The 26,116-nt window shown below is 36.6% G+C and overlaps 1 protein-coding gene across 2 annotated transcripts in view; it reads left to right on the top strand.

The window, feature by feature from the left end:
* ANGPT1 (angiopoietin 1) overlaps positions 1-26,116 on the top strand; it is a 251,333-nt gene that overhangs the window by 133,298 nt on the left and 91,919 nt on the right. For both annotated transcript variants that reach the window (XM_008001348.3, XM_008001347.3), the window contains exon 2: positions 19,206-19,361. In XM_008001348.3, coding sequence (XP_007999539.1) covers positions 19,206-19,361 — 156 coding nt within the window. The remainder of the gene's footprint in view (positions 1-19,205; positions 19,362-26,116) is intronic.

The following is a 26,116-nucleotide window of genomic DNA, read 5'->3' as shown; positions in this document are numbered from 1 at the left end:
AATCTCAGATGCTTTGTCCATGAAGTAGATGTAATAAAACTCATCTCTGATGGTTGGTTTGAGGACTAAATGCTATGATGTGAGCAAACTATCTAGCATATTACTGGGCATATAGTGATAACATAATAAATAGTATTTTGAACATCAATTTCCAATTCAGTGTTTTGTAATTGAATGTTATGACCACAGCAAGTTGGGAAAATTAAAAATGGGTTGAGTCAAGCCTTTTTGTAGAAATGAAATAAAATTGAACATTGTAAAAATATCAGAGGGTCAGAGACCTGGGTTCTAGTGTTTACTGTGTAATTGGATTTGGTATTGTTTAATGAAACTTTTATTTATATTTGTATGTACAGTGTGTACAGGCACAATCGTGTGTGTGTGTGTGTGTTGTATTTGTTTTTTGTCCCAATTAAAACTGCACTTCTTACTGTGGGTCACAGTCAAGAAAATGAGAAAGCCACTACTTTAACCTGACTTAATTATGTTTATGTTTTTTTTCCTGAGAGGTACCAACCTTATTCTCTTCTAGTGATTGCATCTATCTGAATGTTTTGGAAGGCAGAGAATTTTAATGTCTCTTTGTTGGAGAGCCTCTTCCTGTTTAGAATCCCACTGAAAGACAAAATCCCAATACTCATAGAGTCATGACCTTTCCATGTTAGACCATTAGACATGCCCCAGGCAAGGATACAACTTATTGCTTCATGCCCAATAGCATGGTGGTTGCAGATGCATTAATGGTGAGAGTCACAGGAAACTCAGAAATCTCAGTGGACTTACTTATTGGGAATTTTTTTATATAGCAAGCAAGCATCCGCAAGGACTTTTTTAGTTATATGATTAAATAAAGAAGTGCTAAGCCCCTGAGGTTTATGAAATTCTAAGCATCAGTCTGTCTTAACGAGTCACTACTTCTCATGGGGGAGAGCACCATTTGAGGCTGCCCGTTGTCAAGTTTGCTGAGTTTCCGGTAGTGAACCATATGAATAAATGTGCTTTGTGTTTATTCTAATGTCATATTTGCCTTGTCTTACCATTGCATTGATAGTATCATCAGTAACTTGAAATGCTTCAGCTTATCAGTCTATTTATCAATTTATCAGGAAGTGTTAATAGAAATCTTAAATGTTTGCAATATTGTTACTTTCTGGGCCCTTGTGTACTACATAAGGTGATTAATATTTTTATAATATGAATAATTGTATGCTTCATTCCTTGAAGTCAGATGTTCAGGTACTTGTGTTAACTATAATGTTTAGAATGTCTTTTATTTTTTCCCTTCTGCAATCTTCCTCCAATCCTTGCTCCCTACACACCATACCTGCACAGTACTTTTCTGACAGGCATCTAGGAACTCCATTCACTGCAGTCTCTTGTTTTATTCATTGCTGGTCTAGCACTTTATGGCCTATTCATCATTGAAATCATAATTACAGGTATTTCTGGCTTAAAATTGCTTAAGGAGAAAATTCCCTTTGAAGGTTTGAAACAACTAGCACATGTTATACAAGATGTTTCTTTTATGCAAATGACAGATACTTATACTTTGGTGTGGTTAGATTGGGAGAAGCAGTTTGAAAGTCCCTTAGAAATGTGAATTCTTTGGTATGAGTGCATATACAGTTATCAATGAGAAGACAATGAAGAGCCAATATTAACCATCGGGCTGGGCACAGTGGCTCACACCTGTAATCTCAGCACTTTGGGAGGCCAAGGCAAGTGGCTATATTGGAGTCAGGAGTTTGAGACCAGCCTGACCAACATGGCAAAACCCTGTCTCTACTGAAAATATAAAAATTAGTTGGGCATGGTGGCGCACACCTGTAATCCCAGCTACTCAGGAGGCTGAGGCAGGAGAATCGCTTGAACTTGGTAGGCGGAGGTTACAATGAGCCGAGATTGTACCACTGCACTTCAGCCTGGGTGACAGAGTGAGACTCTGTCTCAAAAAATCATAGTAATAATAATATTAACCACTGTATTATTTCATAAAACTCAGGGGCTTTGCACTTCTTTATTTAATCATGTAACTAAAAACGTCCTTGTGGATGCTTGCTTGCTATATAAAAAATTCCAAATGACTAAGTCCACTGGTGGTCTTTAGTCTGGAAAAATTAATAAATGTATACAGTGAATGGTTTTCTGACATTATGTTAAAATGCAATAGGATATTATTACCTATAGAATTTATGGCCAGTCTGTAGTACATATATGTCCTGAAACAGTGTTAAAAGAAAAGATACTTAGATTTGCTTAACTCTTTAGCATTAGGCAGGCAGTAAGTATCAGTCAGGGGACTATATTTTTATAGCTACAGCTAAGGAAATAGTTTCATTCTTGACAAAACTGCTTTGATGTAGATATTATTATATTTACTTTATAGATGAGGAAGTTGAGGCTTGGAGTAGTTAAATGGCTTGTTCATAGTCACAGTTTTAATAAGTATTAGGAAGCTAGGCCTCTGTAACAAATTCCTATTAAATTTTTTTTTTTTTTTTTTTTACTGTCCAATGCCATCTCTCATGCCCACTGAGGAAGTTTAATCCTGTTCTTCCCATTTGAAGCTTGTTATTTTATTTTTCAATTTAGGTATATTTTTGATTTTTTCTTATTTAATCCTCAAACAATACTATGATGCAGGTGCATTATTCTTTGCTTTTTCTAGATGCAGAAGGTAAAGCACAGAGAGGGAAAGCAACTTGCTCAAAGTCACACAGCTAGCCAGTTGCCAGCTTAGAACTTTCAGAGTCCAAAGCTTATTATTCTTTCTCAAACACTGCTTCACATGTGCTGCTTCTAACGTAAGTATAAATCGGAACTTTGAAAAAGCAATAATATGATGGCTAACATTAGCTGCTCATTGCCTTCTTACTGATAACTGTATATGCAGTTACACCAGAGAACTCACACTTCAAATAGATTCTCTAACTGCTTCTTCCAACCTACCCACATCAAAGAGTAAGTATCTGACATTTACATAGCACCTTACAACTGACCAAGCATTTTGACATGTGTCATTTCATCTGGTCATTAAAAGAAACTTTTGAGATGTTTAGGACAGGTACAGCTAGCATGATGGCTTTACTGATGAGAAATATTTATCTCACAGAAGTAAAATACCTTAAAGTTCATATGGCTGACAAGTGAAAAATAAATAAATAAAAAAGCATTCGGGTTCCCTGCCGACACATTCTGGGAGCTCTCCACGGCACCATGTTAAAAACAGCTCTTCATACCACAAGATTCTACCTGCCTGTGGGAAATCACCAAGACCTTTCCCCCATTTTGGAAGAAGTCAGGTAGATTGCGAAGATTCTTTATTTTTGATATGAGAAATTCTTACAGCTGAGAAGATAGGCTTGGTGTGGATTAACCCAATCCTAGACAAGCTGGATAAGCCTCATGTAACTGTATGTCTTTTGGGAAATTAGTTATATTCTCTGACTCTTCCTTTTTTACAGAAAAAGAAGATGGTAAGAATAAAACAAACGTATAATTTCTTCATATAATGGTGGTTTTCCAGGAAACTCACTAGACTTTTTAATATAACACATCTCATATTAAACACATCTCTGTGACATGAGAACCGTTGGCTTTAAGAAGTCAAGAATGCAAAAGGCCTCAATGAGATCCTAGAATCTATGGCGTTTGGGCTTCATGGTTTCCTGGAGCTAATGACGATGTTACAATTTTAATATTAAATCTGTGAATTCTGAGAACAGCCAGTCCTGGGTGGGAATGCACATCAGGAAAGAAGAAAAGGCTGATGAAGTACGTATTTCTCAAAGACACATTCGTACTAAGTAATTCTGAATTTACTGATAAGTCCTTGAAAATTTATTTCTTCTCTATGAGTATCTGGAATAAAAATGCCATGTGTTTTATAAACTTGGAATATATTTTTTTACAATTTTGTAGAGAATATTTCTAGTTTAACAGCTACTAATTTAATGATGTCTGTTTATATACTTGTTTTTCTCACTTGCCAGGGACTAAGCAAGAACTGCATCTTTTTCATATTTATGTATTCATGACACAATGCCTGTTAGCATAGGACACATATAAAACTTACTGAGTAAATGTTCATTGAAATGTGTTTATAAAGAAAGTATGTGAAAATGTATAATACATATACACATCTACATATGTGTATGTATCTGTATGTCTTTGTTGATATTTATTATTTATTTATTTTGAGATGGAGTCTCGCTCTTGTCATCCAGGCCAGAGAGCAGTGGTGCAATCTCAGCTCACTGCAGCCTCCGCCTCTGGAGTTCAAGCGACTGTCCTGCCTCAGCCTCCTGAGTAGCTGGGATTACAGGCATCTGCCACCACACCGGCTAAATGTTGTATTTTTAGTAGAGGCGGGGTTTTACCATGTTGGCCAGGCTGGTCTCAAACTTCTGACCTCAGGTGATCTACCTGTCTTGGTCTTCCAAAGTGCTGGGATTACAGGTATGAGCCACCGTGCGCAGCCTGTCTTTGCTGATATTTAAACTACCATTCTGTGTTTCTATACATACTTAATAAGATATGGCATTTTCAATTTACTATTACTCCATCCTGTATATATTCCATATTGGTATATAATATATACATATATTCTGAAGTTATAGATACAGATATATAGATACATATGTATGCATATATTCTATATTTATAGATAGATCTGTATATATTCTATATATATTCCAATTTAAGATTCTATACAAATATATATATACAATCTGCAAATTTTTTAAGCATAACTTTGCTTTTAACAACTAAAACATTTCTGAGATAAAATTATTTCAGCTCAGCAGGTTCAATTTACAGTACAACATGTTTTAGTTTAGTAAAGAACAAAACACTGTTTCCCAAAGAAAAATGGCTTGTTTTAATATTGACTGGATTTTGTTGGTAAACTTTAAAAAAATCATAATATTAGAGCTCATTCTATGAGAATATGTTTTTAATGTACATATAATAATGTTAGAATCCATATTTTCTTGATATTTGTGCTTATTTGAAAGAATTATGGTATAATGAACAGGAGAACAAACATGATACTAATCCATATGACATGTGAAGATGAGGTCTCTGTTTTGGTTGAGTAAATGAAAGCAAATGCTAATGCTTTTCAGCAAGGATAATTAATGTGGCCATAAATAGCGTGTCACTATGGAGCTGAGGAAAGAATAAGTCAACTTGTCATATAAAATAATTATGTTTCATATTTTTGCTGGGCTTACAAAGGCCTCAAATGTCTTACCACATGTTGACTCAATCATTATTTCAGTATTTCTAAGCATGAGAGTGGTGAGGGGGACTCTTCATTGTATTTTTACAAGGATGACAAGTATACAAAGACTATTTTACTGCCTGATGGTGATCATCAAATGTTAGGTGCCTTCATTTCCCCCTTACTGATGGCAACTCAAATGCCATTAGGATCTGGGCAACTCACCTTAATAGCTAAAAAGACCAGAAGTTTCATATCCAATAGAGGTATGGGCTGTGGATAACTAGAGATTACATACTCTTGTTAAAGGCTTGAAACCATATTTTAAAAATAATGTGCTAGTCAAAACACTTTGGCTGTTTGAACTTGCCAAATGGCCTGTTTGTAATTCTTGCCCTAACCAAGAACATGGGGCTGAATAAAGTGGAAAGAGAGTGACCTGGGCATCAAAGAGACTTGAGTCTGAATATTCACTGCAACATTTGGGTTCTGTAGTCATAATCATGTTACTGAACTTCTCATCACTTCTGCCACCTCATTGGTCTGAGATGATAACCATACCTATTCCAAAGGGCTGCTGTGAGAAATAATTAAAGGAAGAACCTCAAGACCTTACCTCATTGGCTGATCCACAACAAGTACTCAAAACACAAAGGCTATTGTTACAGGCTTTGCACCCAGCCCTTTCCCATTGTTAAAGACCTACTTGCAACTGTTTTGGCTCTTTTGTTTATTTCTTCTTATTTGTTTGTTTTCTTGACTTCTTATGAAACCAGAGAATTAGGGGTGGCAGGTAGGGAGCAAGACTAGAGGAGGAAAACAGGCTGAGCCAGTGGGGAATGTCTATGGAGGGCAGCAGAGTTTTCTAGAATTTCTCCAACCAGGCCACCACTAAACTCTGCCAGATGTTTGTAAGTTTCTTACTAAGAATGAATGCATTCCAAGCACATTGCTTTCTTTCTCTAGTTCTTTATTTTATTTCTTGATATAAAATTAAATTTTCATTTTTTAAAGAATGGAGAAAACCAACCAAACCATTTCAAGAAGAAAATAAAATTCACCTGTATTCCCGTCAGCCAGAGACAGGCACTGTTGACAATTCAGTGTTTCTTTTCTTTTTCAAATGCATACAAATTTGTGTCTGAATATACTTACCATAATTGAGAACATGCTAAATATATCATTTTGTATATTGTGTATTATGCTGAACAGAAAGGGTTTTGTTTTTTTGTTTGTAAGCCATGGAAAACTGGTATATTTAAGCCACTTTGTACCTTAAAATCTAGACTATCTAGTCTATTCAATGGAATGCTGCTAGGAAGTTGGGAGAGCTGTCTTTATAATTGTGGTCATGGTTATTTTAAACTCTTAATGTAGTAATTTATGTTTGAGAATAACTATAGAATCAATTTTTAGTTCTGGTAACTTGTTTCCTTTCTTTCTCAACCCCCTAATTGCTCTCTCTGGGAAATAACTATTTGCCAAATTTAAAAAGTATTCATTCAGATTCTTGAGATATAGTATTTAAATAGCGGAAGATTCATTACACCACTTTCCTTCAGATCCTTAGAGAAGAGACCCTGGGGGCTTTGTGAGAGTCTGAGAAACAATTTGTTGCTTCTTGTGTCTGAGCTAGAACTCAGGGTTAACAGGAATCTGAAAGACATTGTACTCCTCTCTTCAGAGTAAGTCAGGCGTTGGGATATGAGAATGTTTTATTAGCAATTAGAATTACTAAACCTAACTCAGTCATGTAATTCATAGTAAAACAATACTGTTAATATATCTAAGTCTCAAAAACATAATATTGATTTAAAAATAAGAGAATGAAGAAATCATGCAATAAGGTAACATTTTTGTACATCATGAAAATGTACTAGACAGTATATTATTTTCAATGTAAACCTACAGAGTAAAAGCCCACATCAACTTCAGAATAAAGGTTATATTCTGATTGTGGAACAGGAGGCACCTTAATTTTCTATGTAGTAATTTATTTCTTACTAAAATGAAAACATCCAAAATAAATATGTCAAAGTATGATGTCTGTTAAGTAGGTACGGCAGCTTTCTGGTCTCTATTATCCACATTTCATGATCATAAGAACCCAGGATTTAGACTTTCCAATAAATTAGCCTAGGCTTCTTTCAGTGAATGAATATATAAAGTGTCCAGTGCTCCCAGCTTGTTGGGGATGGGGACTAAATCAGGAGGAACACTGGGAGGTGATCTACAGCTGCCAAAACTAGATTAATGAGTCTTTAAAACTGACTTTTACAAAATTCCTCTGGCAATACGTGTAGTCACGAGAGCAGGTATTTTCGCAGTTACTCATGCTTTGTTTCATTCTCTTGTGGTGTATAGTTAATTCTCAGAGAAGCTAGTTCATTGTAATGCTAATTTGGTCTCTCATCCAATAGCACTTGGGATGTAACAACCATCACCAGGGCACCAAAATGGCTTTTGTCAAAAGATGAAACAATGTCCACTGTCTGTAGTCCTTTGATCAAAGTGAGAAAAAAATAGGGATTGTATTGCATTTATAAGATGTCAGCAATCATTATCCTGTTTTTACGCTTTGAATGACTTTTTCTATCCTAATAATTCTTCCAATACTTGGACTAAGGGTAATTTAAATAAGAACTACTCAACAAATATTATTCAGAAAAAAATTAGTTGAACCTCACACACAATGTTTTGGAATGTTTATTATACAATGACATTGACAGTTTTATGCCTGTACAAATTTACTATATGTTCCATTGAGTAATCTTGTATTGTGGGAGAAAACACACACATTATACATATATACACACAGAAAAAAATTAGTTGAACCTCACACACAATGCTTTGGAATGTTTATTATACAATGACATTGACAGTTTTATGCCTGTACAAACTTACTATATGTTCCATTGAGTAATCTTATATTGTGGGAGAAAACACACACATTATACGTATATACACACACACTTTTATCATTTATTTTACTTTAAGCAGATGAAAGAAAATTAACTTTAAAAACCCACAAACAAGATATTTCAGAAGAGAAAGACAACCAACAAAGCAGCTTCATTGTAAGCAAGAAAAGAAGTAGCATAAATGAACGAGTAATAACAGCCTAAAAAGTCAGAGTGTTGAATAGTGACGAGGTTTTATTGAAAGATATTTGATTTTAAGTGTTAATACCTTCCAATTTCATACAAAATACCAGAGTAAAATGATGGCAATTTTCTACCTAGTCATGCTATTCCTGAAAAATCTGTAAATCCCCTAATTATTAAGGCTTTCAAACTTCTGTTCCTGAGTATCTCATATCATCTGCTGGGTATTTAAATTTCATGATCTGTCCTGTAATGTTTCATTTAATGCAGAAGATTTCCTTTAGAGGATCATCATTTAAGCTTTGTGTTTGCATCGTTGTCATTTGTCAGAGGAGAAAAAAGTGTGGTTTGCAGAAAATGGTTTTTAGAAGAATTATCTACTGGAGAACCTTTTACCCCATCAATGCCTCACAACCTACTAGCTTCTGGGGTGGTCTATAGTTCAAATGTCAAAGCTTTCTCTTTTTAAGTGAAACAGAATGTATTTTGTGTAGCATGCAGGGGGTTAAATTGCATTTCAGATAAGCAAGAAAGTAAAAAGCATTACAGTAAAGGGAGACATGTTTGCAATTTTGTTTGAAACAATATCTTGTTTAGTTAAAAAAAGATCCCTCTTATTGTTGTAAAAACAATGCATACCAAGTTGCTTTGTAATTCTTCCATTCTTCTGTCATCTAAGTATAAATTTAGAATTTGGGAAAAAGATTTCTGGGTTGTTAGGCAGAATACTGGAGCTGTCCATGACAGATTAATGGGCATTATCTAAAGTGATTACATTTTACATCAAATATGCCTCATTCAAAGATGAGTGATGCGTTAGTTATTTTAAATGAATCTTTAAGAAAATAAACTGCAATGAAATGAATATAACTACAAAGTATGAGTGTAGAACTGGACACATGTAGGTTGGGAATAGGGAAATATATGTGTGTCCAAGAGCATAATTGTGCAGAGGTATTTGTATGTAAGTACATATGTACATACAACATATGCTCTTATATATGTTATTAAATGGGTAAACTTTATGCTTACTGTGTCTGAAAATATGGTAAAGTGCACAGAAGTTATCCGTCTTTGACTTCTACATGAAAATATGGTAAAGTGCACAGAAATTATCTGTCTTTACCTTCTACATGAATCTCATATTAAAAGTCTGATGCTATGCCCTTGCCCCATGTATGTGGTATGGCACCAATGGCATACTCTTGCTGCTGGCTGATTTATCTCTTGATTTCCCAAGAAGCACATTTCAGGAGGTAGGCAGGAGAGTCATCTTGCCTAAGCAAGCACAGCTCCTTGCATGCTGTCAAAGTCTTCCCAGAGTCCTTTCTTAACCCTTAGCCCTCAATTTTTCCAGACTGTATTTTTTCAGATATAAGCTCTAACTCTGTTGCCTAGGCCAGAATGCAGTATCATGATCATAAGGCCAATTTTTTTTAATATTAAGGGAGACAGAAGAAATGTATGCCCTTCCTTCTATATTCCTTTGGGACTGCCTCTGGAAAGACTTATTCGATTCCCTCACTGAGAGGATTTGTTCCTTTCTTTATTCTACCCATCAGGCAGGCAGGAAGGCAAGCAGGACATTGGTACCTTCAGTCCAGCATTTATAGCATGCTTATGTTATAAGCCATTTCAATGAACAGCGTTAAGTTTTACTTCTTTTGCTTTTATGTATGGAGCAATGATTAAAACATGGTTAGTTTTCAATGTGTTTCATCGATTTTACTTGATTTAAACAATGACTCATAGGCGAGATGATTGGGAACAGCAAAGTAGAAAGACATGGTAAGACAAGATGGGGTTATGTGGTCCACAAAGGGAGGATATTTGTCTTCAGATCTATGTACTTTCACATCATTTACCCTGGCTCCTTTGCCATTCAAAAGGGGAATCAATAATTGCTAATATGATATTTATTACTTAGAGAAACAAATGGAATTAGGCTAAACTCACAATGGGAGACTCAGTATTTTCATACACAAATTCATTTATGCATTAAATTATTTATCAAAATGGTATTGAGGCCCCATTATGTGCCAGGCAGTGAAAGAAAGTGATACCAAGTTGAACCAGGTAGTGCATGTACTTAAGGAACTTGTACTGGGGTGGTGAGCACAGCTATTATGAAAAACAGAGGCACAGTGTGCTCTAGAAGTAGAAAGGAAGGGTGGTGAACAAGGCTATTATGAAAAATAGAGGCACAGTGTGCTCTAGAAGTAGCAAGGAAGGATATTACAGAGAGAAGATTGATGAGAGGCTTCCTAGAGGAGGAAAAGCTTGAACTGAGTTTTGAAAAATAGGACCTAACCCAAGAAAAGGGAGAATGAAGGGGAAAAGAAGCATTCCAGTTGGAGCAAAGTCATATGCAAAGACATGAGTCAAAAAGAGTGTGTGCTTAGTGAAACGAAAATTTTGTGGTCATTTGGTGTGTCTGGAGCATAAAGTACATGTAGAGTGGGAGAAGCAGGGTCCAGATTGTCAAGAATCATCTATAACAAATACAGTGTTGTGACATTATCTGCAGGTAGTAGAAGCTACTGAAAGAGTTTGAGCAGTGACATGACAAGCCAAATCTGTGCTTTAGATTGATCCCGCTGGCGATGGCATGGATGATGGATTCGAAGAGGCAAGTCTGGAGTCAGGAGACCAGTTATGGGGCCATTAACAAATCCAAAAGAAAAATGAGAGTCTGACCTTAGTCAGTGACTGTGAGTATAAAGTGATATTAGTAGGGAGAGAGGGAAGTGGGAGAGGGATTGACCTAGGCAGCCTTCAAGAGACGGCAGCCGGCGGGGCATGGTGGCTCATGCCTATAATCCCAGCACTTTCAGAGACTCAGGCGAGTGGATCACCTGAGGTCAGGAGTTCAAGACCAGCCTGGCCAACATGGCAAAACCCTGTGTCTAAGTGGCTTGTGCCTATAATCCCAGCTACTCGGGAGGCCAAGGCTGGAAATCACTTGAACTCAAGAGGCGAAGATTGCAACGAGCTGAGATCACCCCACTGCACTCCAGCCTGGGTGACAAAGTAAGACTCCCTCTCAAAAACAAACAAACAAACAAACCAGCAACACAATCTGGTGTGGATTTAATATAGAAAAAGAAGGAAAAGACTAATCAAGGTGATTCCCTGTGGCTTGGATAAACAGATAGGTGGTAATGGTACCATTCATTGTGATAATAATCATCGACAGAAAGCCAAGTTGTGTTGGAGAAAGACAAGGAATATATTTGGGACAGAATGGTGCCTGGGGATTAGGCAATTCAGAGATTCTAGCTCTCTATCTTAAAACAGATGTGTCTGCTATGGAGACATGATCCAGTCCAGGGCTTTGCTGTTGTTTCTAGTATCATTGTTTCGTTACTGCCATTAAGGATATGTATGTTATATTTTATGGATATATGCATTCAGATTTCAATTTTCAATAACAAATTAAAATTCAAACCTTATAGACTCTTGTACTTTATAAAGGAAGTTTTAAATCAAAGAGTTTGAGAGCTTTGTGAGTCGTTAGAAATGATCAAATCCAGCCCTTTATTTAATAGATGAAGAACTTAAACCCAAATTGCTTAAGTGATTTCTCCAAATTCATGGAGTATATCAATGATAGTACCTGGATTACAATCCAGGTATCCTGACTCAAGGCTGAATGTGCTTTTTATATGCCATGTACCTTTTTAAAAAAGGTAAAGGGAAAAATTAAGCAGACATACTGATATGCTTGAGGTTCCATGACTTTGACATTTTACTAGCGTGAGAAGGTAGGTGTAGAAGAGAGGTGCCAGGTTAGTAAAATGTGTTTTGGCACAGGAGACATTTGCTTATACAAAGAGAGAATGACTTTCCTGGGTCCTGGCCCAACTCTGGGAGCAATGTAAATGACTTTGGCAACTTTCAGCAGCCACAAATATGTGGTCCCACAAGAATCATTACCAAAAAAAGCAATGGCAGGAGAATTTGTTCCTGTGGGATTTTCTGGGTTGCCCTTGATAGCTTCTACATATGCCTCAATGGGATGTTGCTACTATTCCCTTGGAGGCCGAGTAACAAACATCCACGGACATTATTAATATCAGTATTTGAGGGCATCTCCCTATCAAGCAGAAAGAATATTTACAGAAAGAAACATAGTCAGTGGCAGACTGCATTCACCAACTCTATTGAAATGACTCATTCACATGTTTCTATTTCCTACTAGACTCAACTCTTTGTACTTGTAGCATTTGGCACCAGGCTTTGTACACAGCACACACTTACCACATATATGCTAAGACTAAACTGAACTGACACAGGGGGTAATAAGCCTGAACTAATTTTAGAATTTGGTTCTGTTTTTTGCCACGTGTGAGGTGATTCCTCTGAAGGAAATCAAGTGGTTGCTGAAGCTCAGTGCAGGGGGCAGCTGATGGGTATCAATGGTAGGAAGCAAGAACAGAGTCCAGCAAAGGAAGTCAAGACCCCTAAAGTGGATGGAGCATGAGATGGCAAAAGGGGAGATCCAAATCAGGAGTCAACAAAGGCAAAGCAAGTAGCAGGAACCCGGGAATTGGAAAAGAAATACTGGGTGGGTCTAAGATACCGACAGTCATTGCTGTTGGCGCAGCCTAGTGATGTGAGCCTGGGTTTCCCACACACAGAGGGGCCACGACCTGACATCTGACATTGATTAGCTGTTTCACCTTGCTTTCTATAACCTCTCTGAACCTCAGTCACCACATCTATAAAACGAGATCCTTGGAGCTCATAATATTTAATGCCTCTTTCAGCTCTCTTGTACTAATGGTTTTCTTTCTTCCATAAATAGTAAATATCCTTTCAGATATCAAAATGAGAAATAGGATCCATGGCATGTGTATCAGTACAGAAACCATTTTAAATGTTAGCTAAATAGATCTATTGTCTAAAAAGACAATTATATTTCTCCATTTCATAAAAGAAATAGTGTATTGGAAGATCTAAGAATAGAAATCCCTGGAAATAATATACTTGGCTTCAGCTGTCTTTTTTTAAAATAAGGCCATAAACCTAGATATAGTTGCATTTTCAATATTGCCATTGATTTATGGAACAATGAGATTAGATAAAACCATCAACATTTAAGGCATTTTTTGCATTGTTTTACCTTTTTATTGCTTTCCCATATTTACCCTTTTGCTTTATTTCATGGTTGTTTTGCCATAACTGAGTAATACCATATGCACCAACATCCAATGAGGGTCCATTTAATCTGCACCATATTTTAAGCAAGCAATGCCTTTGTCAATTTTTATAGGGTTTAAAATGTTATTTTCTTAAGAATTACATGGAGAAATTATATTCTTTGTGCTTTAAGATATGCTCTGGTTTAAGAGACCCCTTGAAGTGGTCTCTTGAAGTGAAATGATACAGAATGCATTTCACATACAAGACATGTCATAATCTCACACAGATTTTGGTTCTCATGAACCTGAAGCCCCCAAGGGTTTTGAGAGTCTAGTAAAAGCTCTCCCAAAATTCTCTCTCATGACGGAGAATGATAGCATCGATTCTCCCCTGCTCATTGGGGAAAAGACAGGTATGCGATTTATGAGAGAACTACAAATGGCTGATTATATTACCTTCTTAAAAATATGTTTTCTTTGCCTACTTAACACTAAGACTTTTCATACAGCTGACTGGATATTTGCTTTCTCACCATGGGTAATATTTCCTCCTAAGATATTACAGCCTTCAATCAATGTGCAAATGTATACATTAAAAACTGATCAATCTTTGAACAAGTTTCACCTCATCATTTCTGTAGCTTTCATTTTTACATATATTGTGCAGGAATATAGTGTATTATCAGAATTTATTTTTAACATTGGTAATAATATGCTTGCGTTTGAAGAGTGACATTCCTTCAGAATGGAGCTACTGGGAAATCTAGCCTCAAAGCAACATACCAGCTCTGCCAACAACCCACTGTGTGATCTTAGACAATTTACTTAACTTCCGTGAGCCTCTGTTTAAACATCAGTGAAATGAGAAAAATAATACTTACAGTACCTGGCTTGTTCTAAAGATTCAATGAACTGCGTATTTGTAAAAGCTGGTACATATGTAGCCTTTGTAGGGGCTTTGTGTATTATTGTTATTCCCGGTATTATATTTTACAATGGTTGGCAAGAAATAGAATGAGCAGAACAAAATAAACTTACGTTACTAAGAAAAAAAGGTAAGAACTAATGAGAGGGTTTTTAATGATTCCCTTCTATTAAAAGTACTGGCAAAGTAAGCTTTCCACATACCTGGCCCTAGGGCTTCTCATCCCACCTCAAATTAACTTGGTTGCCACTATGGTGAAGCCAAGTGAAAGTAATTACCCTCTAATGATGCATTTTTTTCTCAAAGGAATAAATATTATAATATATTATATTATAATGATGAACATGCAATAGCTGACTAAAATTGAAATTATCAACCAATCATCCAGGTAGCTAGTCCAATAACAGAACACTTCCCACAACTCTGAGGCTAGTAGAACATCAGAAGATAGAGTTGAGATTTTTCTTTGATGTCTGACTTTTCTTTGATTTCTACAAAGTCACTGAAGGCCTCAAATTTTTAAACTATAAAATGGAATCAATTCTCTCCTTGTAAGTTTGGTATAAGGATCAAGTCAGACAATGTGTACAAAAGTTATGCAAATATTAAATCACTTTACAAATGCAACATGTTTTTTCCTTGAAAGTCATCATTTATTGTCATTTCATTTCAAATCAAATTCTACAATCCTCTTCCTAGTATTTTGGCCAATAATTTATAAAACTCTGGCATGGCAGTATACTCAAATAATTTTATGATTCAGATTTAGAGACTCCTACATTGTAACTCATTAGCTCTTGTGATCAGCAACTTCTAAGCTTAAAATTCACATCTTAGATGTTTATAAAATATTGAACCTTAAAGTAGCTGTCATTTTCTGTAAACATATTTTAAAACCAGTAGCGAATATATGAAGACAATCAAATTTGTTACAAATCTTTTCTGAACCTGGCTGCTATGGCACATCAAGATGGATTTCACAGTTGTAGATCTACAGAGGAATGTTTAGAGATAAGATGAAAGCAGTCCTCCTTATTAATCACACATTGTGTATTTGACTTCTGCCTCCTGCTTCAGCCTTTAAATCAACTACATCTGGTTCTTGCTACTTAAGTGTGCCATTAGATTTTGCATTAAAAGGCAGTTACTCCTGGAGAAGGCAGCCCCATTTGATTAAAAAATAATTAACTAGAGCTATATTCATGCTACTCATCATGGCAGCCTAAATGAGCATTTTAGTATAGGTTGGAGACTTACTTTATTTCTACAACAGGGTCAGCAGAACTGAGAGGCACTTTATGGTTGCGATGAATGCTAGCATGAAATAGTTACTTTGCTTTGCTGGTGTCAACCTTTATAGTTACAGAAAGCACAATAGTACAGAATGGTCAACAACTGATACAAAAAGACTGAACCTTGATGTAGCCACCTATGCTGAGGGCGTCCTCCCTGTGAAGACTAGGCTACATGATTATCATTACACCTGGAGCAAGTCAAACTCTGGGAACAGACTCCTGCTAACCAACGGCATAAGAAAATGATGTACAATTATCAAGCAGATCTTGTATTGGAGTTCACTCATCAGTGAACTCTCTCAGGAGGAAAATTTGCATAGAAAGTCAGATTTCTCGATAAGCAGGGAATCTGATATTTCAAAGTAAATTTGATGGTTTAAATCAGTGTTACTCAAGGACATTGCTGTCATTTAGGAAACATGTTAAGAAGTTTGCACCAGAATACAAACTAGAGCATCACTTTCTTCATTGAGAAAGTCTTGCATGTGTGTTTGTATATATACACATCAGGTGAACGAACTAAACAGTGTGCTTAGTGACATAGACAATTTACATCCTAGTGCAAACTCCTCATTTCATGGCTATTCACAAGCAGGTCTCACACAGGCAGTTATTCTATGGACCACAATTTGAGATGCACTGATTCTTTACCTGAATAAGAATTACATTGGGAAGCTTTATAAAATGTACAGTTTCCCAGTACATGACCTTGAAGATTTCTGGTGTGTTGTACCTCCATCTGCATTTTAAAATTCTCCCCACATAGTTTTGATGAACACTCAAGCTTTAAGAGCTACATAATAAAATGCATAGCATAATGAAGCAGTGCTATAGGCTAAATAGGTTAGAGGTTAACAACATGGCTTTTGGAGCTGCGGGTTGAGTTCTTGCTTGTTCTTGAGCAAGTTGTTTGGGCGTTTCTGTGCCTCAATAGTCTCATCTATATAGCAACTATAACATACATAATTGTGAGGTTTAAGTGTGATTATAAAAGGAAAACATGTAGCTCAGTGCCTGTTGCATAGTAGGCAATTGATAACTGTCAGCTATGAATGATAGCTATTATCTTTATAATGGAGACATATCTGTAATTTTTTAAGATACATACACTTATGTATAACCTCAAATTCCTTGGAAAAGTAAGGAACATACTGTTAACGTTTTCCTGCCTGAAATTTCTTCTGCTAAACATTGATCAAAGGTAATAATCTAAAATCTTGGTTGTAAGTGTTAAAAACCTAAATCAATGTGATTGAAGAGGAAAAAAGGTTGGCTGCTCAATGGGAGACTGTTAGATCATGCAACTTACGACTGAATGTCCAAGGGTGGAACTAGCTAAAAATAAAGCTAGGTCCAGGTGTTCAAAAGGTATCACCTGACTCTGTGTCTATCTATGTATGTATCCAGATATCTATGTATGTACATAGATCGATTGATCTGTCTATCTATCTATCTATCTATCTATCTATCTATCTATCTATCTATCTATCTATCTCCCTATCTAACATCTATCTTTCTGAGTCAGCTTCATTCTTGGGTGACTCTGATTTTGTGGTGGCAAAATCGGGCATCAACTCTATTGGGCATATGTCACCAGCTTATTAACCACAGAGGAAAACAAAGTTATTTTGTAAACTAGTTTGATAAAATGTCAGAACTGAGACTAATGGCCTTTCTTGTGATGTCTTCCCATTCTTGAGCAATTCACACTTACGAAGTAAGAGCAGAACATTCTGACTTGCCAAGTTAGAACCTGTACTCATTTGTGATGCTGGGGTGGGATAACTCTCCCAGAAGCATTTGTTCTGAAGGGCAAAAAGATAACTTCCCAAAAGAAAGTTAAGGAATGCTATTAGGAAAAAGGGAACATAGGATGTGGAATCCAAAATGACAGATTTTTATTATGCTGTCATACCCTCTTTTTCTCTACTTGCCTCTTGTTTAAATATGTTGGTTCAATTGGAGTAAAGTCAAGATTTGGCCTATAGGCCTCACATTTTGATAATTTTCAGAGATTTATTCTAATATATTTTGTATTTGTTTTATAATAAACTTTTATAGGTTGAATTTTTTTTCCTCCTATGTCTAATTTGGGGGAAAATGAATGAAGGGGAATTATGTTATATTGACCAAGAATGAATTTAGGATGTATTAATAATAATATGAGTTTGATTGAAAACTCCTTTTCGTTAGCATGGGACAGATTCGTGTTTGATAAATAGAAATAAGCAAGGGATGATGTTAGCAAGTGAGCTGCCAAAGCTTTACAAAGGGGAATTTACATTTAGACTATATTTATTACATGATAATAATTTTACAATGGATTATGAAATAGTGGATGTATTATGGTTCACTAAATCAGTAAAAATCACGTAGCTGTTAATGATTTGGAACCCAGCTTGTGAAGCACGACTTGGCAGAGCTACCAAGTGGTTGAAAGTGTTGGTATGAGAGTTAAGGACTTCAGTGCTCAAGTCCAAGTCTGACTGTTTTTGTGGTGTGTGGCCTTGGACCTGACTTCTCTAGGATGCAATTTCCCTATATGCGTAATTGAGTAATAAAATGTAGTGATCACACAGTGGTGGAGGAATTAAGTGCACTGACAGGGAGGTACAGGTTTCTTTTGTATTTTTCAAACAATGGATATGTTCAGCTTTATTCTCCCAGGTACCTCGTAGCCTCCCTTGCAGTAAGTCACCTCATAATTCTCCATGGTTCCTATGGCACCATTTATTTTAGCACTATACTGTTCTCTAAGATGGCACCATAAAGGACTAAATATTACCCAAAGCAAGAAGGGGAAATACTGCTATATGCATTGTACTTCAGTCCTATTTTTGAGCTTGCAAAGGAGCACAGAGAATGATTATAGCCACCTCTCAGGCTTTGAAGCTCATTTCATACATCATTGCCTACATTTTAATATTCCTTTAAAGGTTTTTGTTTTGGACATCATCCTTCCTCCCACTCCTCATCCCATTCCCCCAAGGCAGTGTGATCTTTTATTTATCATTACAAAAATGGAAGCAGGAGGCTGAATTTTTCTGAGATAAGTGGTCATTATGGTGTAATGGAAAAACTAGAGCACCAATAATTTGATTTAAATTAGTATGGGAATTTGGCTGCATTCTTGCTGAACAACCTTGGGTTTATCACTGGCCCTCTCTGGTTCTATTTTTTCATCTATAAAAGAAACAGAACAATAAAGCTGACTGTGATACATCTTTGCTATAAAGGCTAAATGGATAATGTCAACAATGAGAAAGTGTGATCCAAGTGCAAATTGTCATTATGATTGGGATTATTATAAATATATTATCAGTATATTAGGAATTTATTGACAACTGGATTCCTGTGTGCTCTGCTCCCATTTCTCCAACTCCCAGAGATGCAGAGGCTCCCCGCCAGATGGCTGATTTGCCAGCTGTGTCTTGTTTTGTCATTGTAAATATTACAGGCCCCAACTGGGAGGCTTTGCTTATAATGTGATGTTTTGTCCTTTATCTCTTGCAGCTTGAGAATTACATTGTGGAAAATATGAAGTCGGAGATGGCCCAGATACAGCAGAATGCAGTTCAGAACCACACGGCTACCATGCTGGAGATAGGAACCAGTCTGCTGTCTCAGACTGCAGAGCAGACCAGAAAGCTGACAGATGTTGAGACCCAGGTACACCCCCAGGGCCAGAGTCCACAGACTCAACCAGGAAGATTTTTTTACTTTGGCTTGCTCCATAAACACAGAGCACATTTCAACACTGTGATTAGGGAAACATACATTTTTGTTTATTGGTAATAACAACAATGACTGCCTGACATGCTATGCGTGTTTCTTTTGATCTAATGAGGGTTGGTATATTTAGCTTTGCATATGTTTGCAAAAACAGGGCCAGCAAAGGACCTCATCAATGTTTAAATTCAAATAAGTACTGCAGCTACCAACTGTGATATGATATGTGTCAAACAAAGTAACTATTTGGGTCAGATTGGTGTCTTTGTTTTGTATTTTTGACGTATTTTGTTTTGTCTCTGGTAATGCTGTAGCTATAAGGGCACCTGCAGATGGTTTTTGCATTCAGCAGATAGAAAGGAAAATTCCAAATGAAGCTATCAGGAATGTGTGTGTATATACATATATCTACCTATTAAGGCCAATGACGTACTTATTTGAGCACCGAGTAAAAACTAGGGATGCCCTTTCATCACCACTGTCACAAACACGCCATCATAATTTACTGGCAAATAGCAAATATCATTTTTGATGACTATCATTTTGATGACTGTCATTTTTAATTGTCTCTTTGTTCCCTTTTAGCCATGAAAATCATTATTCCAGTTACCATTCTGAAACCCAAGGGATGATTCTATCCCAACGTAGTTGATTTCTGACATGAAAGCTGAAATATATACATTCAAAAATAAGGTGCAACATGATTTCTATTTTATTTCATTTGTGTTATTGGCATCACAGATAGGTTGGTATTTAAAGAAAAATAGCAATGGTAATTGATACAGATAAAACATTTTATATAACGTAACTTCCCCTGCACAAATGGTTTTTATGAAAATCACTTAGAGCAGATAGATCTTTTAGCTGGAAGTCACTAGCTTGAGTGATTTCTCATATTCATGCAACTAGTATATAAAATCTGAGATTCAAACTCCAGGATATTCATTTCTTTTCTATCCCCCTTGATTAGTAACACTAATAATTAACTAATTGAATAAGAACTTAAGTATTGACTACATTGGAGCAATGATTCACATGAGCTTTGGAAAATACTTTTTGCTGCCCATCAGCATCAGATGAACATGGGAGATGGGTGGAACTACATATTGTCCCTGAAAATTACAAGACTTTGTCTAATCATTCATTGTCACAGTAAGTTTGATAATATATGCAGCCTGGTTTCTTGTGGTATAAATAATGTGACTGTATTATTTATTTTATTTTATTAGAACAGAATGCTCACCCTCTCCTACAAAATACTCTCATGTTCAAAAACAAATGCACAATATATCCTACTTAATTGCATATTTGAAATGTGTATAAGTTTCTATTACAATAACTTTTATAGAACACATGGAAGGGTCTTGCTTAATTTTTTTATCCCCTAAAACATTGTGCCTTGGGTTGTTTTTTGATCTCTTTCTACCTAGGAGTTGGAGTTGTGGGGAAAAAAATGTGCCATTGTTAGTATGTTAATCTCCAAACTGTTAAGATGCATGCTGTGGAAAGTATTAAGAGATAAATTATTCTGCATCCTTAAGGCCAGAAGATGTGTACTTTATTGAAAATGGTACAGAAAATTCAATGAAAAAGAATCACTACTCCCTGTATGAAGCAGCTAAAACTTACTATTAAAGACCAATGAAAGTTTATTAGATACAGCGAGAACAATTTTAAGATAACTGAAACCCAGAAAACATTTCCAAAATCACAAATCCATCACGAGTAGCAATAAGAGGAAAATAGAAAAGGACAACAACAGCTCAAATTACGCCCTGCCTTAAGAAGGGAAGCTTATGTGTTTTTTTCCCTTTCATTTTCATGTCTTCCGATTGCCTATGCTATTTGTAGTTGTGATGCTTCAAACTTGTTATATGTAAATATATACCCTTGTGCTACTTATTTGAACTATTGCAACAGGACATGTTCTGCTTAGACATAACCACTCAAGTGAACTCAAATCCTGATTCAGAGCCAAGTTTACAAAAGTAATCTGAATTATTTCTTAACCTCCATATACTCTATTCATTCATAATAAGCATTTATAAACCAGTAGATCCTTCTGTGCTATCCAGGTATGCTCTCATCGTTTTCCTCCTATATTCATCTAACATGGCTTCACACTGGTAAGGGTTGCTTTTCCTAAAACTGACTTCAGGTCCTCAGTTTATTTCAGGAACTCATGACCATGTCTTTCCAATACATTTTAGTGCCCTAGCTTTCACACGATTATGTTATAAAATAATTAGCTTATTGCTTTCTAGTCTTCTGCTGACCTTCTAGATTTACAACTTAACAAAACGTGGAAACCACAGGTTCACTCCATAGCATTTTAAGATCCTCCTGTGCTCAAAAAAGTATCATGATCAGAAAAGATACCAGTAATGACCACATCTGAATAACACTGCTGGCCATTGTGGCAATGATTAGAAACCACTACCATACCTTTTCCTTCCCCCTCAATCTGGCTTGCAGTGTTTTTCTCACTCTGTTATCAGTTTGTACCAATATCTCTTTGCCTTCAAGTTCCTCTTTCCGAGAGTACAATATGAAGGGGTTTGTTTGAGGAATTATTCATGTCACTTCCTGTAGTGTCATTCTATTTCTCACTTCTTTCTCAGGCAAATTTGGTTTTGGGGGAAATTAACAGACAAACAAATCGCCTTAAATTTTACCTCTAATAATCCATGCTTGGCTCAGTTCTAAATAATTTTACATATATTAGCTATTTAATAATAATAATGAATTCTATAAGGTAGATGATATACCATGCTATGTTTATTTCCTTATTATCATTTATTATTATTTTTTGAGATAGGGTCTCACTCTGTCACCCAGGCTGGAGTGCAGTGACTGATCAGGGCTCACTGCAGCCTCAACCTTCAGGTTTCAGGTGATCCTCCCACTCCAGCCTCATGAGCAGCTGGGACTACAGGTGTGTGCCACCATGCTCAGCTAACTTCTTTATTTTTTGTAGAGAACAGGGCTTCCTATGTTGCCCAGGCTTGTCTCGACCTCGTAGGTTCAAGCAATTCACCTGCCTTGGTCTCCCAAAGTGCTTGGATTACAGACATGAGCAATCACTCCTGCCTTTGGGTTCTTCCTTATGTAAGATGTTTTAATGAGTCCTATTAGAATGCAACAAGTAAAGCAGTCTTTACCTTCATGAGTTTGAGTTAATGTGGCAAAACACTTCTAAGTCATTTCTTTCTTAACTTTCAGTCAAATTAATGATCCGTGGAGCCCTTCCTCACAGCCTTTAAAGATGGACCTTTCCAGTCTCCTACTGTGGGAAGTATAACTGACTACTGCTCGCCAATGGCTGTGCTCTGAAATCCACTGCTGTGTTGGTACAGAGACCACAATTTCCAGCAGTCACTCCCACTCATTGTGGCAGGGATATGTAGGCCTGCTCCTGGGAGCTGTACAAGTCCACTGACACATGACTTTGGCTAGGGGCTCTCCATCAGCCTTGCTGGAACTGTTGCATGGCTGCCTTGAGGGATAAGACTTCCACCCAACTCTTCTTCCTTCCCTCTCCTCTTTCCTGCAATTAGACCAGCATCCCAGTCTGAAGCCTCTACAAACCTCCTCTGTCTTCCTCCCAATTTTTCCTCATGGGCAGTTCCCCTAATATATTTCCTGCGTGTTTAATCCCATTTAATCATCCTTTCAGACATCACAAATAATCACATGTATTGTTTGTACCTCAATAGCACTCATTAGAAATATAAGGCAAGCCAGGTATGGAGGCCCACACCTAAAATCCCAGCACTGTAGGGGACAGCCAGATGGAAAAATGATTTGAGCCCAGGAGTTTGACAGCAGCCTGGGCAACATAGCAAGATCCTATCTCTTAAAAAAAAAAAAAAAAAAAAAAGCCAGGAATAGTAATGTGTGCCTGTAGCCTAGTTACTCAGGGGGCTAAGGCTGGAGGATCCCTTGAGCCTAGGAAGTTCAAAGTACAGTGAGCTATGATCACGCCACTGCACTCCAGCATGGTTGACAGAGCAAGACCCTATCTTTAAATATATATATACTTGTGTGTGTGTGTGTGTGTGTGTATTAGGCAGTTCAGAAACAGTTTGTTCAATGAGCACGAATCTTTAGGCATAAGCAGATTTCTTCTTATATCTACTCTCAAAGGGCAGCTCTCAAAGTTGAGCTGCTATATCTCTTTGTCTTGATGAGAAACAGTTGAATACACTTTTAATTTTGGTTTAATGGAAATGATGAAACAAACTTTTTAGTGGGTCATTTAAGCAAAATATCTTGTAATTAATTTTCTTACAAGGTTTAGGAAAAGTGTTTGATAAGCCACTAGGAGGGGGCTCAGCAGCCTATGGCCCACAGGTCAAATTTGACCAGCCATCTTGTTTTGTAGATAAAGTTTTATTGGACACAGCTGCACTCATATATTTATATGTTGTCTGTGGCTGCTATTTCACTAAAATGGCAGAGCTAAATTGTTATACCAGAGACCATTTGGCCCACCAAGCCTAAGATGTTTACTATCTGGGCCTTTACACAAAAATCTGACCAACTCCTGCACTAGGATGTAAATTCCTAAGAAGCGGGTTTTGTTTTGTTTTGTTTTGTTTTGTTCTTGTTCACTGCTCTATCGACAGGATTTAGAACAGGACTGGTGCATAGGCTCTCAATAAATACTTGTGAATAAAACTAAGTTTTAGTCCCTTAATCTCTGCGGGTTTCAGCCCAATGTCGCCAAGCCTGAGGACAATATGCTGAGGCTTGTGTGTTGATGGTAATAGGCACCCACAAATAGCTGATGGATCAGAAGAGGACTTTGAACAGAAGCAGTCTACTGCAAAGATGTCTGACCCAACTAAGAGCATGGAGTGAATGGTTTTTTGTTTTTTGGGTTTTTTTGTTTGTTTTTCTTTTCCGTACTCTGAGAAGCATAAGAAATTTGGACACCTTCCTTACTCGTGGTGCTAATTTAGGGGGCAGGGGCAGGGAGAGAGAGTTGGATGCCGTCAGCCGCAACAAGCAGAGGACCTCATGGTTACTTGAAAGAAAGCATTTTGGTAGCAGTTGTTAGGGACTAGAGGGTGTCACTAACCAGAGGGAAGCTGCTTATTTACAGCTACATGATAAGCCTGTGGGAAACAACCCAGACTCTGGAGATAGACTATCCGGTTCCATTCTGACTCTACTGAGCGTTAGCTGTATTGGGAGATTTATTTCTACCCACAATTCTGTGTCTGTAATGTAAGTACTATCTCTATCAAACTCTGTAACCAAATGAAGTGGTTATTATATTATAAAGATAATGTAGGGTTATATTATTATATTGTAAATATATACAAATATAATGAGGGTATTACTATTATAAATAAAATATATTTATATATAATATAAATAGAGAATATTATGTAATAGCTACATAATATTAATTATATATTACATCACTACTAAGATGAACAATAATTCCCTAAGATTATCTAATTTCTACGTTCATATTTTCTCATTTTTCCACTAAAACTTTTATAGGAGTTTTGTTTTTCAAGATTTAAGAGTCCACTTAAATTTGGAGCAGTCTTTCGCTTTTTTTTTTGCCTGATATTGACATTCTTAAGAAACTGGGTTGTTTTGTAAATCATCTCATGTTCTGCATTTGTCTCAATATTTCTTTATTATGACCTTTAATTTACTCTTCAATCCCCTATGGTTTCTCTAAACTGGAAGTTGAGTCTAAAGACTTGTTCAGATTGAATGGAATATTGTGGCAGGCGTGCTCTGTGGAATTGCTGGTCACCTCCTATTGCATCTCTTCAGGAGACACACATGCCAGATTGCCACTCCCTTAGTTATGCTGTTCTTTAACTTGGTTAGGGTCATAACCTCCATATCACCGCATCTCAATAGTTCACTTTTCCCTAGGAAATTAACAGATAACCTGTAGGGTAATACTTTATCACATTGCCCATTACTAACCAAGTAAATTACTTCAATCATTTTGCAAAATGCTGATTTTCTAACTCTCTCATTCCTTCTGCATGTATCAACCTTCATTCTTCTGTTAGAATTAATTGCCAAGGCATCATACTTTATGTTACAGATTTTTCTCTGGAAAAAAAATAACTAAAGCAAAAGGAAACATAACTCCAAAAACAGGGCCTATTTCAAAGTTAATGAGTCATTGAAAGAGACTTTTGGCCAGGTACACTGGTTCATGCCTATAATCCCAGCAAGTTAGGAGGCTGAGGTGGGCAGATTGCTTGAACCCAGGAGTTCAAGACCAGCCTGGGCAACTTGGCAGAGTCCTGTCTTTACAAAAATCATATATATAAAAAATTGCTGGGCACACCTCACCAGAGCCCAAGAGGCTGCAGTGAGTGTGGTCATGCCACTGCACTCCAGCCTGGGCAACAGAGTGAGACACTGTCTCTAAAAAAAAAAGAGATTTTTCTTTCTACCTCAGTCTCTGACTTTTAGCATTAATATTAATTTAAAGTATCAGAAGCACTCTTGAAAGTATTAAAGAGAGTTGGGTGAAATTTTCCAGCTCACTTTCCCTGGGAAACTAATACTTTTTATTTTTAAATGTTTACTTTTTTTTTTTTTTTAAGAAAGAACTAAAATTCTGTGGCCCATAAATCCTCAATTTCAGGTTTTATGTCTCTCTTACTCTTAGGTATATTTTGGAAAATTTAATCTTTGAAATTGTTCCT

The sequence above is a fragment of the Chlorocebus sabaeus genome, chromosome 8 (assembly GCF_047675955.1).
Source record: "Chlorocebus sabaeus isolate Y175 chromosome 8, mChlSab1.0.hap1, whole genome shotgun sequence".
Classification (NCBI taxonomy): domain Eukaryota; kingdom Metazoa; phylum Chordata; class Mammalia; order Primates; family Cercopithecidae; genus Chlorocebus; species Chlorocebus sabaeus.
Note: the sequence above shows the minus strand (reverse complement) of the source record. Positions and strands in the feature narration are given on the sequence as shown.